At 58.3% G+C, this 15,621-nt stretch overlaps 1 protein-coding gene across 2 annotated transcripts in view; it reads left to right on the top strand.

The window, feature by feature from the left end:
* The window catches only part of RUNX1 (RUNX family transcription factor 1), a 212,487-nt gene that overhangs the window by 142,741 nt on the left and 54,125 nt on the right, over positions 1-15,621 (top strand). For both annotated transcript variants that reach the window (XM_036242344.1, XM_036242345.1), the window contains one exon: positions 12,148-12,252. In XM_036242344.1, the coding sequence (XP_036098237.1) occupies positions 12,148-12,252 (105 nt within the window). The remainder of the gene's footprint in view (positions 1-12,147; positions 12,253-15,621) is intronic.

The raw sequence follows: 15,621 nt of genomic DNA, 5'->3' as shown, positions 1-15,621 counted from the left end.
CTTCTTGGAGCGGATTGTCTTTGAGGACCAGATCCGTGCCCGTGACATCTTCTCCGAAGCCCAGATAAAGCAGTGCGCAGAAATGCGTATGTGAGCAGCGTGCATTTAGGGCGCCGGGTTCCTCGGCTCGCTCAGGGGCGCGGGGAGCCAGTTGCTGCTCAAGGCCCTTGTGTTGCTCAGTCTGCACAGATGGACTTGGGGCAGTGCCCGCCTGCCCATCGTGGGTTCAGAGCAGAGCCCCGCTCAGCAGAGATGTATGTTGGGCTCCTGCAGCCCCGGGGTGGGGTCCCAGCCCGTGACCCAGTCTCTGTGAGCCCCTGTCAGGCGCGCAGGCACCCCACTGAGGAATTCTGTGTCATGTCACGGAACTTTCTCAATGAGGGCTTCGGTGCTTGAGGACCCATAAATCATAAAGTGAGCCCCGCAACCTCCCCCGGGAGGCTCCGCGGCCTCGGCTGCTGGCGTCAAAGGCGCGCTCTCCGCTTTCTCCCGCGGAAGCCTTCGTGGAGGAGCCACTTAAGCTGCTTTTTTTTTTTTCTCAAAGAAGATGTTGGTAAATTTCCTGTTTATTTTGCAACTGAGATTGATTCCTGCTTTTACCCTGAGATTTAAGAGGGTCATTAGGAATGTGTGGGAGCACACACTGAGGAACCCCATTACCTGCCCACCACTGCCTGGGCCCAGGAAACTCCAGGGCCTGGTGAATGGGAGGCGGCCTGCACCCTCCTGGCTGGGGGGCCTCCCCGAGTCTCTTATGCAAACAAAGGAGCCTTCCCTCCTGCACACAAAGCAAAGCACAGGAATGGGCTGGGTCTGTGTGCTTATCAGATCCAAGACGGGGCGAGGGGAGGGGCCTGTGTGGCCGAGTAGAGCTCCAGTCTGTTCAGGGCATCGGTTTAGGGGTTTTTATAGATGTTTCTTCCTCATTCTATTTGAAACCACTGCATGGAGCACAGTGTCTGTGTCTGTCTGTCTGTCTGTCTATCTATGATAATTAACGAGGAATGGGGTAAACGCGGAGGTCAGCCTGCCTCTTTGAATAGAGTGTCTCTGATCCTGACAACACCAGGTCTTCCAGGTGTTGCTCCTTCATCGTCCTACTTGACACCTCGGGGCAGGTGCAGTCGGCAGTCAGTCTTCTGTCGGTGTCAGGCGTGTGGTGCACTGCCCGTCCGTTCTCAGGGGGTCTCCCTCAGTGGTGGCCCCAGTGGACCTTGGGCAGTGCCTGCAGACGGTTTCGGCTGGCCCAGCGGGGGTGTGGGTGGGTGCTACTGGCATCTAGTGGGTGGAAGCCAAGGGTGCCGCTCAACCCCCCACAATGCCCAGGGCAGCCCCACCACCAGCACCCCCGGAGCCCAAATGCCAGCTGTGCCGAGGTGGAGAACCCTGCTGCAGCTCCACCATCAGCAGACTAGCTGGGGAAATGCCCCCTCACCTCGCCTCTCTGATACTTCCCGCCTCTCCGCAAAATGCATGAAAATCTAACCTTACGAAGTTCACACCGTGAGAAACAAAGGTGGCGCTCATCCCTGAATATGAGAGTCCTTTTAAAAATAGGAAACACACCTGGGCTGTGTGCTCCCAGTTGCACATCTTCCCACGTCCTGGTGGCGGGTGTGGGGGTGCGGGTGGGTGGCCCTGCCGCAGGGGAGCCTTCCCTCAGGACTGTCCCACAGGCGTAGGGCCACAGGGACCCTCAGAGGCAATAAAAGTGCTCACACCCAAAGCTTCAGTGGAAGGCCACGGATCCACGGATCCAGGAATATGAATTACTGTGTCGCCTTGAACTCAGAAGTACTTAAAACAAGGTCCTGGTCTGCGTCGTTGACAGACACCTTGCAGGCACCGGAGAGGGCTTGCGAGTGGGGGAAACGCATGGCGGGAGGGGACAGGGACCGAGGCCCCACCGGCTGGCCACCTGGGAGACAGCCCTGGGACCGCAGGTGGCACGGGGACGGCGCTGGCTCCCTCTGGAGCTTTCTCCCCCTGCCCCACCATGTTCGTTCTGCCATCACCTGTTTCGCATACGGAGATTCCGGGAAGGATGGCTTGGAAGGACATCTGAAAACAGACGCCCTGGCCCTCCTCGCCGCCCCAGGGTGGTGCCGCCCCAGGGCGCATTCCTGGACTAAGGTTAGCTTGCTCTGCTTCTCCTCTGCCTGGAGACCCTCACCCCTGACGTTCTGGCTTCCTGGAGCCCCCACAGTGAGGCACCCAGCTCCCAGGTCTGGCGTGTGTCAGATCACTGGACTCCAGTGAGAGCTAACTGGGCAAACGGAGCCCAGGCCCACACAGGACAGTTTATCCCGGTCCAGAGCAAAGAGCTGGACAGCAGCTGTGTTGTGCGCGGGACACGGCGGCGAGAACTGAGCCCCAAGCACCTCTGCAAAGACATGACGGTGAGCCCGGAAGCCCCTAAGAGGTGGACTCCCAAGAATTTTCAAGACACAGCAGATCCAGCTCTTAACTTGAAAACTCCCACTAGGTATCGTCAGTAACGAGATCAGTGCCCGGTACAGAGTGGGGACTCATTACATCCCTTCAAATGACGACCACCCCAGGACTCTTTCTACCCGGGGCAGTAGAGCCTGGTGGTCAGTCCCTGGCCTTTATTGGATTCTCCCAAGAGGAAGGTGCCCCACTATCCACATTCAGGGCTGACCATTCCTTTGTGGTTACTGAGGGGCCATCCCACGTAGTTTCGGATGTTTAAAAGCATCCTTGGGCTCTGCCCAACAGCCGCTAGCACCCCCTCCCAGGCGGAACAACCAGAAATGTCCCTAGACATTGCTAAACGTCCCCTGGGGAGTGGGGAGGGTTACCCCTGGTTGAGAGCACTGGCTCAGAGCTGTGTGTCCCTGGGCAAGTTACTTGACCTGTCTGAGCTCGATTCTGCCTCTGTCCGTGGGGCTGGGCCGGTGGTGCAGTGCGGCCGGCCGGAGATAAGACGTCCTTCAGGCGCTGTGACCTGCTAAGATCTGTTGCTGTGGCTCTGACTCTGCAGAGTTAAGGATGGAAACCCCGGGAGCCCATAACAAACAGCAGCAACCCTTACCCTGTTCCTCAGCCCCCAGAGCCCTCGGGTTGCGAAAGGGTTATGCGCAGCGGGCGGGCCCCGAGATTTCAGATTAGCGATGGAAGAGTCGAAATTAAATATGCGCTGTAATTCGAAGCTCGGCTGGCTGTTCATGGGAAAAGAAGTTCTCCCAACTTCGCCCTTCCAACTCTTTTGTCCAGACGTTAAGGGCATGCAAATATTTGTGATTCATGCATGCCCCCCTAATTCCCGCTCGTATTTGAACAATAAACACTGCGTGTTCACAATGAGGCCGAGTAATCCCCCGGTCCTGTCCCCGGGTCCACAGGCTGGCACCCAGCAGCATGGCATTCTTCCTGCGGGTGTTGCAGGCTCCACCCAAGTTGAGGGCAGTTTATAGTGGTGCCAAGGCAGCTGGCCTGGGTCCGCACGTCAGGACATCTCGGCCGCTCCCGCGAGGCCACGTGAAGGTGGTCTCTCAGCATTTGCAGAAACTGCCCATGGACATCCGTGCACGTTTTTGTTTATTTGGCCAGCTAAACAGAGCATGGGTTAACCTGGCTGTCGCTTGAAGAGAGGTATCTGGCTACACTGTTCATCTTGCGTTCTGTCTGAGTCCATGGGCCCAGTGACAGTAACGCCATTGTGTCCCAGTTGATGTTCCCGATTTATAATAACGAAAAAGACACACGCATCTCTGTGTGACGAACCTGCGGGCCTTTGGAAGGGGAAGTGGGCGTGCTTCGAGATTCACGAAATGTGCAGGCCTCAGTCTGCCCATCTGTGCAATGGGTATGGCAGTGCTGTTCATATACGCCTCGAAAGATCACCCGGATGCGTACCACGGGATGGAGGGTTTGTCCAGGCTCGGGAGGAGCTCCCGCTGCCCGTGGTGTCGCTCTTCCTCCTGCAGGGAGAGCGGGCGAGGAAGGAGAGAAACGCAGGAGTTAGCGCGTCTCGCTGATTCCGACAGTCGGGAGCTTCGCATTTTCCGTTGCTGCCCCTCGGCGGCCAGGAGCCTGTGCCCCGTTACCCTGCCAGGAACCGTGTACCAGGAGAGAGCCCGAGACGCAGCAGGAACCTCGTCCGTCGTTGTACACAAACACGGGAACGGTCATTCCAGACTGGCCGGGCAGTGGTCCTGCAGCGGCCCGACCGCGTGTCCCCCATGCTGGGGCTGAGTCCCCCGCAGGCTTTGGCCTCTCTCCGATCAGGAAGCTGTGTCCATGGCTGTCTGATGACCATGGCCACCTCTCCCCAGAGGGCGTTTAGTGAAGGTGTTTCGTTCATTCGCCCTCAGATACGCACTGTGCACATACTGTGTGTCAGGTCCGGGGCTGACGCCGGGGGTCCAAAGCCCAGCCAAAGAGAAGCTACAGCCTCGAGGGCCGGAGAGGGGCCGACAGCAAGGCGGTCAGCACCATGGCGAGGGGACGGGCAAGACCGGGCCAATCAGTGGCAGGGTGTGCCTCACAGAGATCGGGGGTCTTCCTGGACAAAGCGTCATCTCAGCTGAGACATTTAGGTGACGAGGAGGCTGTCATCCAGACGAGGTCCAAGCAGAGAAGATGGAGTGGAGAGAGGGCCGCTGAGGGCCTGGACGCCCACCTTAGGGATCTGCTCTAGCCCCGGCGAAACGGAGAACCGCCGGCAGGTTTGAAGCAGGGGACTGGCCAGATGAAAAAGATACCAGGATTGCAGATTGGAGAATTGGGGGTGCTTGGGGGCTCAGAGACACTGAGAACCCCCATTGCTACTGTTGGAAAGCCTCAGACCGGGGCAGCCCCAGCTTGCACCCCCCATTTGGCGACTGTCCCTGTCCCTAGAAGGTGTCCCCCCACGCCCTACCGACCACCCCAGCCTTGCCCTGAGCAGCCTCTGGTTCCCACTCAGCCCCACACCCACCTGCCCCCCGGCTTCCTGCAGCAGCCAACCAGGTGTCAGAGCGGGTGGGTGGGGCTGCGGACCCAGACTGCCCCCCTTCACAGTGTCCGTCCTCAGGCCTCCCTCCACAGGCCGCCTGGTGCTGGGCTGTGGACAGGAGCAGACTCGGGCGAGGCCGCGGCCAGCCCTGGGAGGTGCCTGGGGCCACCTGTCTGGCGTGGTCCTAGCCCGTAGGTGGAGACGGCAGTTTGGGTTTGCTGACCAGGAAGCACAGAGCAGCAGGCCGGCCTGCCTCCGGAGGGCAGTGAATTCGGGCTCTTGGGAGTGTTTGCCCCTAAAGGGTCACAACGTGGTTCCCCAGCCAAGGTCCTCAGACCTGTGACAGCAGAGGAAGCAGGAAGGCCTGAAGGGAACCGTGGATCGAGGTGGGAATCGCGGATCGATCGTGGATCTCAGGCGGCACTGCAGTTCCTCGGACACTCGGGAAATATCCCGCGTGCGAAGAGAGGCCTGCCCGTCCGTCCCTCTGTGAGGCTCGGCTCATACCGGAACCCGAGAAGGGAGAGCCGCGCTTGGGGGTGAAGTCAGACGTCGTAAAGAACCAGCCCCCCAGCTGCAAGTGCACGGAATGGCTCAGGGGTCCCATTACCGTTTCTGTTTTTATTGCCCCGGATCGGAAGACGCGAAGGGCAGTAAAAGCCGTCCCTGTCCTCAGACAGCTCCATTTTATGGGCCATCTCCAGAGAAAATGCTGTGCGCGTTTTCCGGTTTTCTCAGAGGAGAACAGCTCTTTCGCAACCATCATTCTGAGCACATGCTGTTTTTTATGGAAAACAGGGTTCTGCATTTTAAGCACCTGACGTTCAGTCGACTTCTGGGGGTTGTCCTTGGGCCCGTAGCTTGGGCCCGTCGTCTGCATTCTGCCCGTGTGGTTGCAGAGGGACAGACATCTGCACACATGAGCACTGTGCACACGCGGGGGTTAACTCAGTGTACAGACATCAGGAAACTCCGTGCAGCCTGGAGGATGTGGGCCCTATTAAGCCCCAGATAAATAATTACACTGCGGCACCACCAGAAGCAGTGGTAAGTGTGTGAGTCAGGAAATAGACGAGGAGCACAAGCGTGAGTTTTGGCGGTTAGGTTGTTCCAGAGGAAAAGGGGGGACTGTGAATTAAAATAATTTGTGAAAAATACCTGAAATTCGGATTTCTCCTGGAATCTGGGGGTGCATTAATTTTACTACGTAGTTAACGGTGATCAAAATTACACCCAGCACCACCTCCATGGGAGGAGGAGAAATCTCCCCGCGACATTTCAGACTCTTGCGGGATTTCCGGAATTCTCACAGAGCGACCCTTGAGCCTTCCCTGGCTTCCTTCCTTTTGAAAAGCTGCACTTCTTTCTTCTTTGACTTTTCCTTCCTCGCCGTCCTGGGTGTTTCCACTGTGAGCACTAGTGTTTCCTTGCAGACGCATGAGCACGCGCAGATGTTGAGACGGAGTCTCCTGAGCTGGGTGACCCCCGGACGTCGATCCCCGTGAGCCCAGCCTTCCCTTGCGTGACTGAGGGCAAGTTTCACATCCCACAGACACTGCCCCACAAAGAAGAAGGTGGCTCAGGAGCCAAAGCCACACCGAGGAGAGGGACAGAAACAGAGCCTCGCGGCTCTGGGGCCAACGCAGGAGGATTGGCTCGCCGGGAGCCACACCTGGGGAGGGACAGTCGCAAGAGGACAGGAATGAGACACACCCGCAAGGAGGACACTGCCCGCTGGGCACAGACCTCCAACCGGGCCATCCCCTCCCGGGCAGGGGGGGTCGCGTTTCCCTGACACCTGCTGTTCCTCTCGCCTGCCACACGCAGCCCTTTGGGGACAGGATGCACACTTGCCACAGTCCTGAGGTTTAGCCACTTCCCTGATAGGACACAGAAGTGGCATGTGTGCCGGGCCGTGGCTTTAAGAGGCCACAGTGGCCCCAAGTGGCCCCGAGGCCTGTCAACGAGAGACTAGCGAAGCCCAGACCTTGGCCTCCTGGCTTCCTGGCCTGGGAGGGCCTCGTCAGCCGTGTGCTGGAAGGTTCGCTGGGGCCTTCTCCCCGGCTGCGCAAAGCCCTCGGCAGCCAGCCCTGGCGTCTGCACGCGCAGACGGACGCTGAGGGGTGGCACATGTTCCGGCGGAGCGTTCGGCCCGGCCGGTTCCAAAGGCCCGTCACTGGTCGCAGCTGTGCCTCACGGGGGTGGCCAGCGGGCAGGACAGGGACAGGAGTGGACTTGAACTTCAAACTCAGTGGAAGGCAGTTTTCCTGATCGCTCTTTAGGCCCCGTTCCATGACCCCGCGGACCGCTAGCACCCCCACACCGGCCCCTCCTCCCAGGGCCCCCGGCAGCTCTGGGGGAATCGTGTTCATTCGTCTTTGATGACAGTGAAATGATATTTGCCGGTTCGTGGTTCCAGTTAACGTGCATAGCCCTGAGACAGGATGGCCCGACCCTGCCTCACAGGGGACAGAGCTGAGGCCCTGGAGACATGAGGTAGCTTGTCCGAGGCCACACCACCCGCCGGGGGCAGGGGTCCACGCTGCCCCTCGGCGCCCTAGGCAGTCCACTTCCACGTGGTCATAGAAGCAGCGCCTCGTCTCTCGCTGCTTCGGTCGTGTCATGACACGTCCTCTCCCCTGGTCGTTTCTCCCCGTGTGGGAGTCAGGCCTAGTGTTTGTGCTTCTACGTCGTATTCCTCCCAGCCACCGACCAGGACCGAAGGTGAGAAGGAAGGTCTCGGTGGCCCTTCCCTTAGCTCCTCGTCTGTGGATCCCGTGCAGGCACCTGTGACCCTGCGGCGTGGCCCCGCGAGGAGCTGTCAGCGCCATGGTCGGGCCAGCTGTGCCCCGGCCCAGGCCTCTGCTTGTCTCCTGGGGCCCACGTCAGGGCTGCAGGACCGGCGCCCCTCCCGGCACGGATCCGCTGCGGACCCCAGGGTGGCCGTCGGGTATTTCTCTCTCCGGCATCCGATCTCGCACCCCCGCCCGTGGTCCTGCAGAGCCGACGGGGGATCGCTATGTCACGGGTCCGATCTCCTGGCCCTTCCCCTGGCTTCTTCCTAGTCTGGCTGCAGCCTCCTGAGAAAAACACTTGAGAGCTGTTCACACTGCACACCCACGCACTTCAAATACCAGGCCCATAGGTCACTGGAACGAGAGTTTGGCGATGGCGTGTGCTCCGGGGCTCAGCCGGGTCTGCAGGTGCCGGCGGGGAGGGCTGCACTCGGCCCGGGGATGGCGGCGCGGGGCGGACATCGAGCGGTCCGGGTCCTGCCGCGTCCGCGCGTCCCCGCTGCCGCCGCCGGCCCCCAGGGAAGAGGAAGGCAGAGCTTTCCCGCAGCGGAACGTGTCCCCACACCTGTGATGCACATGTCATCACTCAGCACCTCGGCCCGTGAGGCAATAGGCAGACGTCCTGGTGCAAGCTGTAAACAAGCGCCCATTGTGAGGGACGCTTCAGTGTACCCCGCCTTCGGGGAGACACCGGGGCCAAACGCCCCACCCAGGAGCTCCTGCCAGACGCACTGCTTGTGACGACACGTAAAGTGATGGACGCAAACAGCAGCATTTTAACCACGAGCAGTGACTTCACAGATGCTCACTGCAGTTGCCCCTCAGGCCTGATGAAGCAGGCCAGTCTCTAGGTGACCGGAGGGGTCACGGCTCAACGCCCAGGACCCCAACTTCGGCTCCGTAAGAAACTGCTTGAGAACTAGGACCCAGGCTTGCAGGGAGCAGTCCGCGTGCGTCGGGGTGGCGGGGGCTGTTTTCACTTCGGGGCAGGGGCGGGGTGTGGGCAAAGTACCTCCAGTCCAGGTCCCTGGCCAGGCCTCTGCATTTGCAGGTAGAAGTTTAGGGCCTTGTGACAATACCGTGAAGAACGGGGGCATCCGGCTGGGAGAAGGAGGTTGGCGGTGTACACCAGCTGTGTGACTTGGGGCAAATGACTTGACCTCTCTGTGCCTTTGGCTTTGCGACCTATTAATCGAGGACAGTAAAATCTTTCCTGTTCATTTCTTGAGAGTGTAGTGAGGACCAAATGAAACCGGATATGGGAACGTGTTTGAAAAGTAAGTTCTACCCTGACCCCAACATGCCAATATTTTGAAGACAGTGATTTGACTGTCGCTAAGGAAATTGAGAGCAGGTGGGTGGTGGGAGTGGGGCCGTTTCGGGGGGGTGTGCACAGGGGTGCGGAGTGGCTGTCACTTCTCGTGCCGAGGCCGGAGCACCTACGACCTCTGGTGCGTGCACTGGGCTAACGAGCGTTCCCTGAAAATTCACGTCCCCCGGTTACTTCAGAGGGTGACCTTGCTTAGACTCAAGGCCTTTGCAGGTGTCATCACGGTAAGGGGAGGTCCTACTTGTTTAGGGTGGGTCTTAAATCTGGGGACTGTGTCCTAAGAAGAGGGAGGTTCGGAGACGGAGACACACACAGCGGGAGAGGGCCACAGGGTGATGGAGCAGAGACTGGACGGACGCTCTGGAAACAAGGAATGCCGGGGACTGCCAGCGACCGCTAGGAGGTGGAGCAAGGCAAGGAGGGAAGGAGTCTCCCCAAGAGGCTCCCGAGGACGCGCAGCCCTGCCAGCACCCCGATTTTGGGCGTCTGGTCTCTGGTGCTGCGACGTGTTTCAGTTGCCTGAGCCGCCCCGTCGGTGGTAGTTTGCTGCAGCAGCTCACAAAGCTCAGAACACTTTCATGGTTTGGGGGAGCTGATGTGGCCGCGGCTGAGGACACGCGCATGCCCGTGCCTGGAGACGGCGCGGCCGGCCGCCCTCCAAACATAAAAGCAGAGTTGAAGTGACATTGTGTGTGTCCCAGGAATCCCTCATCTTGCAGACCAGGAAACGGAGATCTGGGATCATCTATACAGGAGCTCAGGTCTGCTACCTGCCTCACAGAACGTGCGCCCCGCTCCTGCCCCGCCCCCCACATGCACACACCTGCTCAGTAACCCCGGCAGTGTCCTTGCTCATTGCTTGTGTCTCCAAGGTCCGCTTCCTCATTTCACACACACGCACACGCACACGCACACGCACACACACGCACCCCTCCGAAAGCCATGCACCTGGTACAACTTGGATGGTTTTACTCTATTAACTCATTTAACGTCCCCCCCAAATCCTGCCCTTCTACCCTGAAGCCCTTCCCACTGTCCCCGTCTCACCTTCCCGTGAGGGGACATGGTGGGTCTAGAACATGACCCCCACTCTCGGGCCTTGACAGCCACAAACCCCATTCGTCCAGCACCCTGAAGATCAAAGTGAGGGACCTTCACAGCTACGAAGCGGACTCTTGCCATCAAGGGAGCCGACCCGGGACATGAGTGGGTGACGGGCGCCCCACTCAGACACCAGGAAGACGGAGGCCCGGGCTGCAGCCAGGAGGCCGGAGCAGGGAAGACCCCAGAGCAGTCGTCCCTGGCTTCAGAGGGGGCTCTGGCTGGGGAGGCGCGGCGTCTCGGTGGGAGCAGACGTGAAAGACAGGCTGTGGGGTTCAGTCTTGATGCCAGAGGGAGTGACCCCTCTGGCAGGTGGTTGATGGAGAAGGGACAGACTGGCCGTGGTGCTCAGAGCAGCAGGTGGACAGGGCTGCGCCCAGGGCTGCAGCTGCCTTTGCTCCCCGGACCAGTTCTTCGAAAGCCGCCTGCCGCCCAGCGAGATGGGCAGGCGCCCTGGCGCTGGCCTCCGCGGGCGGCTCCTCCTCGCCGGGCCAGCCTGCGGCCTCCCTGCCCTTCTCTGTCGGCTAGTGCCCGGCTACAGAACAGTCTGGGCCGTCGCCCGGTGACATTTGGAGGATGTCCTGAAGACAGGAAGTCCCTAAAGCCCGAAGGACCCTTCCTGGGTCCCAGGAGAGAAGGCCTGCTGAGGTGAACATGGGCTTAGGTGGAGGGCCCCCCGGTTGCTCTGGGGCTGTGGCCCGTGGAGCAGCCCTCGCCCGCCTATCAGACAGGTCAGCCGTGACCGTGGTTATCATCCGCTTCACGTAGACGGAACGCGAACCGTGAGGACTGTATGGTGGGCTGTCCGTGGCCGGGAGGCGCTGGCCTGCTGCGGCCAGAGGTATTGTCACTGAGTGTTTCTGTGGGGCCTCCTCTTGTACCACCTGTGCACGCAGTTGGAAGTAGCCTGCTCCTTCTGACGTGGGCAAGAAAGACAGTTTGGCTTTTGAACTGGTTTAGGGAGCAGATAGCGGAATAGGGGGGCATGGTGTGTTTTCCCTGCATCTCTCTTTGGTTGCATTTCGTGCTAGGTGATTAAGGAGAAACTCTGTTAACTGGGGCGCTGTTCTGTTGCTGTGGGGGGTCTGAGCATCTTGCCTGGTCTGACTGTATGACCCTGTTATGGGAAACAGGAAAAGAAATAATAAAAGTGAGCACAACACACACACACACACCCTTGAAAACTGTGCCTGGGATCCAGTTTGACCGGTTTTCCTCACAGTAACTCATTTAACCCCCCCCCCCCCCCCCCCCCCCCGTGTACCCATCTCCCAGGGGAGGGCGCTGAGTCCTGAGGCCGAGCGTAAGTGCAGCACCCGGGTGGGAATTCACGCCCGTGTGTGTTCTGACCCCGAGGGGTCTCAGTCTGTCAGCGGCGTGTCCTTAAGCCCAGGCAGTGACTGTACATTTTGTTTGGCCAGTTCTAGGAGTGCCGCTAACACCATCTAACATGTTCAAATAATATTGAAATTCAACCAGCATTTAGTATTTTTGAAATACAGACTTATTTTAATTTAGCCCATCTTCAAACTTAGGAATTCTGTCTTCCCTGTCCTCAGAGGTGCAGACAGCCCTGGAAGGGATGGTGGACCTGGGGTCCTTCCCCCCTTTTAGCCCCGAGTTTATTCAAAGGGGGGGCCCGGGGTGGGGAAGGAGTCGTTAGCTGCCAATCCGATCCCGTGTCCCCTGGGGTCTTGACTTGAAAGAAAACAAATCCGAATCTCTGGGGCCTGTGTTTATGGTGGTTCAAAGGAAGCCCCGTGGCTGCGTGGAGTATCAGACCCAGCCAGACCCCGTGGGTGTGCGTCTCTGAATTTCAGCAAAGCCCAACTCGAGGGCGGGTTGGAGAAACCAGTAGCTTGTGCTGAGCTGTGGCCACCGTCCAGGCTCAGGATGGGAATGAGCGCGTGGTGGGCCACCTGCAGGCTTCCTCATCCTCTGTGTTCTTCGTGTTCCAACAGGGAAGAGCTTCACTCTGACCATCACTGTCTTCACAAACCCACCGCAAGTTGCCACTTACCACAGAGCCATCAAAATCACAGTGGATGGACCCCGAGAACCTCGAAGTAAGTGGGCCCCCTCGGGGCTGGCACACCCTCGGGGCTGGCACACTCAGGCACAGGGGCCGTGGCCTGGAGTCCTTGGGTTGGATTCGCATTGCTCAGGTGTGGCTCAAACCTCTGCCAGAGGGGATGTCAGGCCGCTGCGGGGGGAGGACGTGTACAGCGGACACTCTCGCTCCCAGAGGCTGTCCCTGAGCACTGAGCTGGCTGACCCTCTCAGAGAGCAGCGGGAAAGGCTGCCTCGCGCAGTAGAACCGTCTCGGGCTGTGTGGGACGGAGCACGGGTCCCCCGGATACACGGCGAAGTCGGGCAGGGTCAGCAACCGACGGGGAAGGGGAGACCGGCGAGGCACGGGGGTGGCCGAAACACGCCTGAGGGTCCAAGGGGACCACAAGGCCTGATCACCAGCCGTGCTGGCGTTTCATTCATTTGTTAAGACTGGAGATGGAAACTATGAAAATGACCATTTTCTTTTGGTGGCACAGATCAAAATCTCATTAAAGGTTGTTTAAAATAGAGACGGGGAGGGTAGCTGAGTGCCTGCAGGGGGAGGGGGTAAATATAGAAAGATGGTACCAACAGAAAATAGCTCTGATGAGGAAAGCTTTTAAAAAAGGAGTGGGGTTGTTTAGTCTGCAGAGAGATGTCTTCATGGTGACTTAATGACTATCTTTGAGTAAACATAAGAGTAACACTGTTTTTCAAACCACACCCTTCCCCGGATGGAGGCCGGGTTCCAGGTCCAGATCTGTGGAGCTGACTAGAGCCCCCGCCCGGTGTCTGTGCGCCTCCAAACGTGTCAGGGTCCCCAGTGGAACACGAATACTCTCTTCTCGGGGGAGAGAAATGAAAACACAGGGCTTCCTGCTCTTCCCGGAGGCTGAGATGCAGGAAGGCCGGTGGTAACAGGAAGTGATGAAGAATCTGGACTCGGGGGGCAAACAGGCAGAGTTCTCGTTCAGGTACCTCAGGCCTTCCATGTGTCACAGAGCCCCTCTGACCCTCGGTCTCCTCATCTACAGAATGGGGTGATGCCGAGAGCTTCTGTGTAAGACTGAGCGGAACAGCCCCGAGTTCGTGCCTGGCCCAGAGAATGAACTCCGATGTCTGGGAGCCCAGGGGAGCCTCCCTGCTCGTGTCTCCTTGGCCTTGCTCTGGGGCCAGACGTTGGGAGGACGTTCTCCTTGTCGGCCTCTAAGGCCACCCCTGGGGCCTGGCTGTCTGCATGGCGTCCTGTGATCAGAGCATCTGTGGCAGTCTGTCCCGCCATCCTGGCTACAGCCTCATGGCTGGTGATCACCTGCTTCAACCATCCAGAGGCTGCATCAGGTTCCCAGTGCCCCAGAGCGGGAAGAGCCCTGCAGAAAATGTCCCCCCAACCAGGACAGCCCCCAGGCCGAGGTGTTCCCTCCACGGCCCCCTTAGTTCCGTTTGCCACACTCCATGACTCCCTCTCCATCTGACCTTCTTGTCCCCATCCGCTTTTCCTGGCTCCGCCCGGACTCAGGGCGCCCCGGGACTCGGTGACATCCCGATTAATGTGTATGTGAAGAGCAGGCCCCGCGCAGAGGACCCCAGTTACAACCCAGCCGGGAACGGCTGTGAGCACTGTACGTTGCCAGAGCAGGCGAGCTAAGGACGAGCAGTGACCCTGTTGTAACCCTAACAGACGCCTCGGGCTCTCCACGAGGACCAGAGAGGACGCAGGCCTGGATTATAGCAAGGCCGGGGCGGGGCAGTTGTGAGTGGACGGAAGCTGACTTGGAGGGTCTTTAAACGGGCGGAAGGGCCCACTCGGGGCCGTAGAATCTCCGTCTTGACAAGCAGAAGCCACGGCCTCTCGGGCAGTTCACATGCGGACCTGCCTGGAGGAACAAGCTTAAACCACGTGGCCCCCTGACATACCCCGGCTTCCACCGTCCCCCGCATCCGAAAGGGCAGGTTTGGCCCCTTGCTAGCATTTTCTGTAACAGTCAAAGAACCTAAGAGGGGGTTGAGCTTCAGAAATCAAACAGGCACTTTGACTCGGGAGAACTGGCCGTCGGAGGGGAAGGCCTGGCTTCGGAGCGGCCGGCCTGTAGCCGCCGTCGGCTCTGCTCCCCGCTGCTCTGTAGCCTAAGAAAACGGTCAGCACCAAGGAGGACGCTCCCAGCAGACCGAGGGATTTGCCCCAAAGAGGTACCCATTTCTATGGAGTCTCTCCTGCCAAATGGAAGAGTTGGGGTCAGGGAAAATGAAATGAAATTAATAAGTACATGTGGGGTATAAAGAGGTGTAGAAGGCCCAGGTAAACAGTCTCACATTTCACAAGTAACTTCTAGAAAAAAGTCCAGAGCACACAGAGTCCGGGGTGACCCGGTGACGCCTGCGTTTCCACTCGGGCCACGGAGCAGGCAGGGCGCTGCTGATTTATTTCAGGGTGGGGTTCATGGTTGGATCCAAGGTGAGCAACCCTTCTTTTGGGGGAAGCTCTGCTCACTGCTACTTCTTTTAAAAGAGAAAGTGAACGGTTTTCTCCCAGCTTCGTTGAGATGTAACTGACATAACATGTCATTTTAAGGTTTACAACGTGATGATTTGATTATACGTATATATTGCGAAATGATTATCCCCGTAAGGTTGGTTAACACACCCATGACCTCACACAGTTACAGTTGTGTGTGTGTGTGTGTGTGTGTGTGTGTGGTGAGAACTTATAAGAGTTACTCTGCTAGCAGCTGTCTGATAGACACACGGTCCTGTTAGTCACCAGGCTGTACCTTAGATCCCCAGGGCTCACTCCTCATATAGCTAGAAGTTTGTACCCTTCGACCAGTGCCTCTCCTTCCGCCCACCCCACCCTGGCAGCCCGCGGTCTCCCCTCTGGGTCTGTGAGTTCCGGTTTTGGACTCCACACCTAAGCGAGATCACACAGTAGTTGTCTTTCTGTCTGACTCACCTCTCTTAGCTTCATGCCCTCAAGGTCCATCCATGTTGTGGCGAATAGGGTTCCTTTCTTTTCTGTGGCTGAATAATATTCCATTGTGTGAGATACACTCACTCACTGTATTTTCTTAATCCATTCGTCCATCGATAGACGCTTCGGTTGCCTCTGTGTCTGGGCCGTTGTGACTAATTCTCAGTCACTTCTGATGTCATGTTAAGAGAGGTCACTGCATGTAAATCATGGTGCCCAGAGAAGTCAAATCTCTGGACGAATAAGACCCCCCATGTCCCTTCATCATTATGGTGCTATGAATTCTGGGTAATTCTTGCAAAATGGCCTTGGCATTACCAAGTCCAACCGTTTTAAAAAGTTCTCGTTTCATGACATCGAAGACTGTGAGCTAGAAGGAACCCAAGGGCCTTCAGGCCTAACTGCGCCCCAGAAG

Source organism: Molossus molossus, unplaced genomic scaffold (assembly GCF_014108415.1).
Source record: "Molossus molossus isolate mMolMol1 unplaced genomic scaffold, mMolMol1.p scaffold_m16_p_5, whole genome shotgun sequence".
Taxonomy (NCBI): domain Eukaryota; kingdom Metazoa; phylum Chordata; class Mammalia; order Chiroptera; family Molossidae; genus Molossus; species Molossus molossus.
The sequence above is the reverse complement of the archived record's forward strand: the minus strand, read 5'-3'. Positions and strand labels throughout refer to the sequence as shown.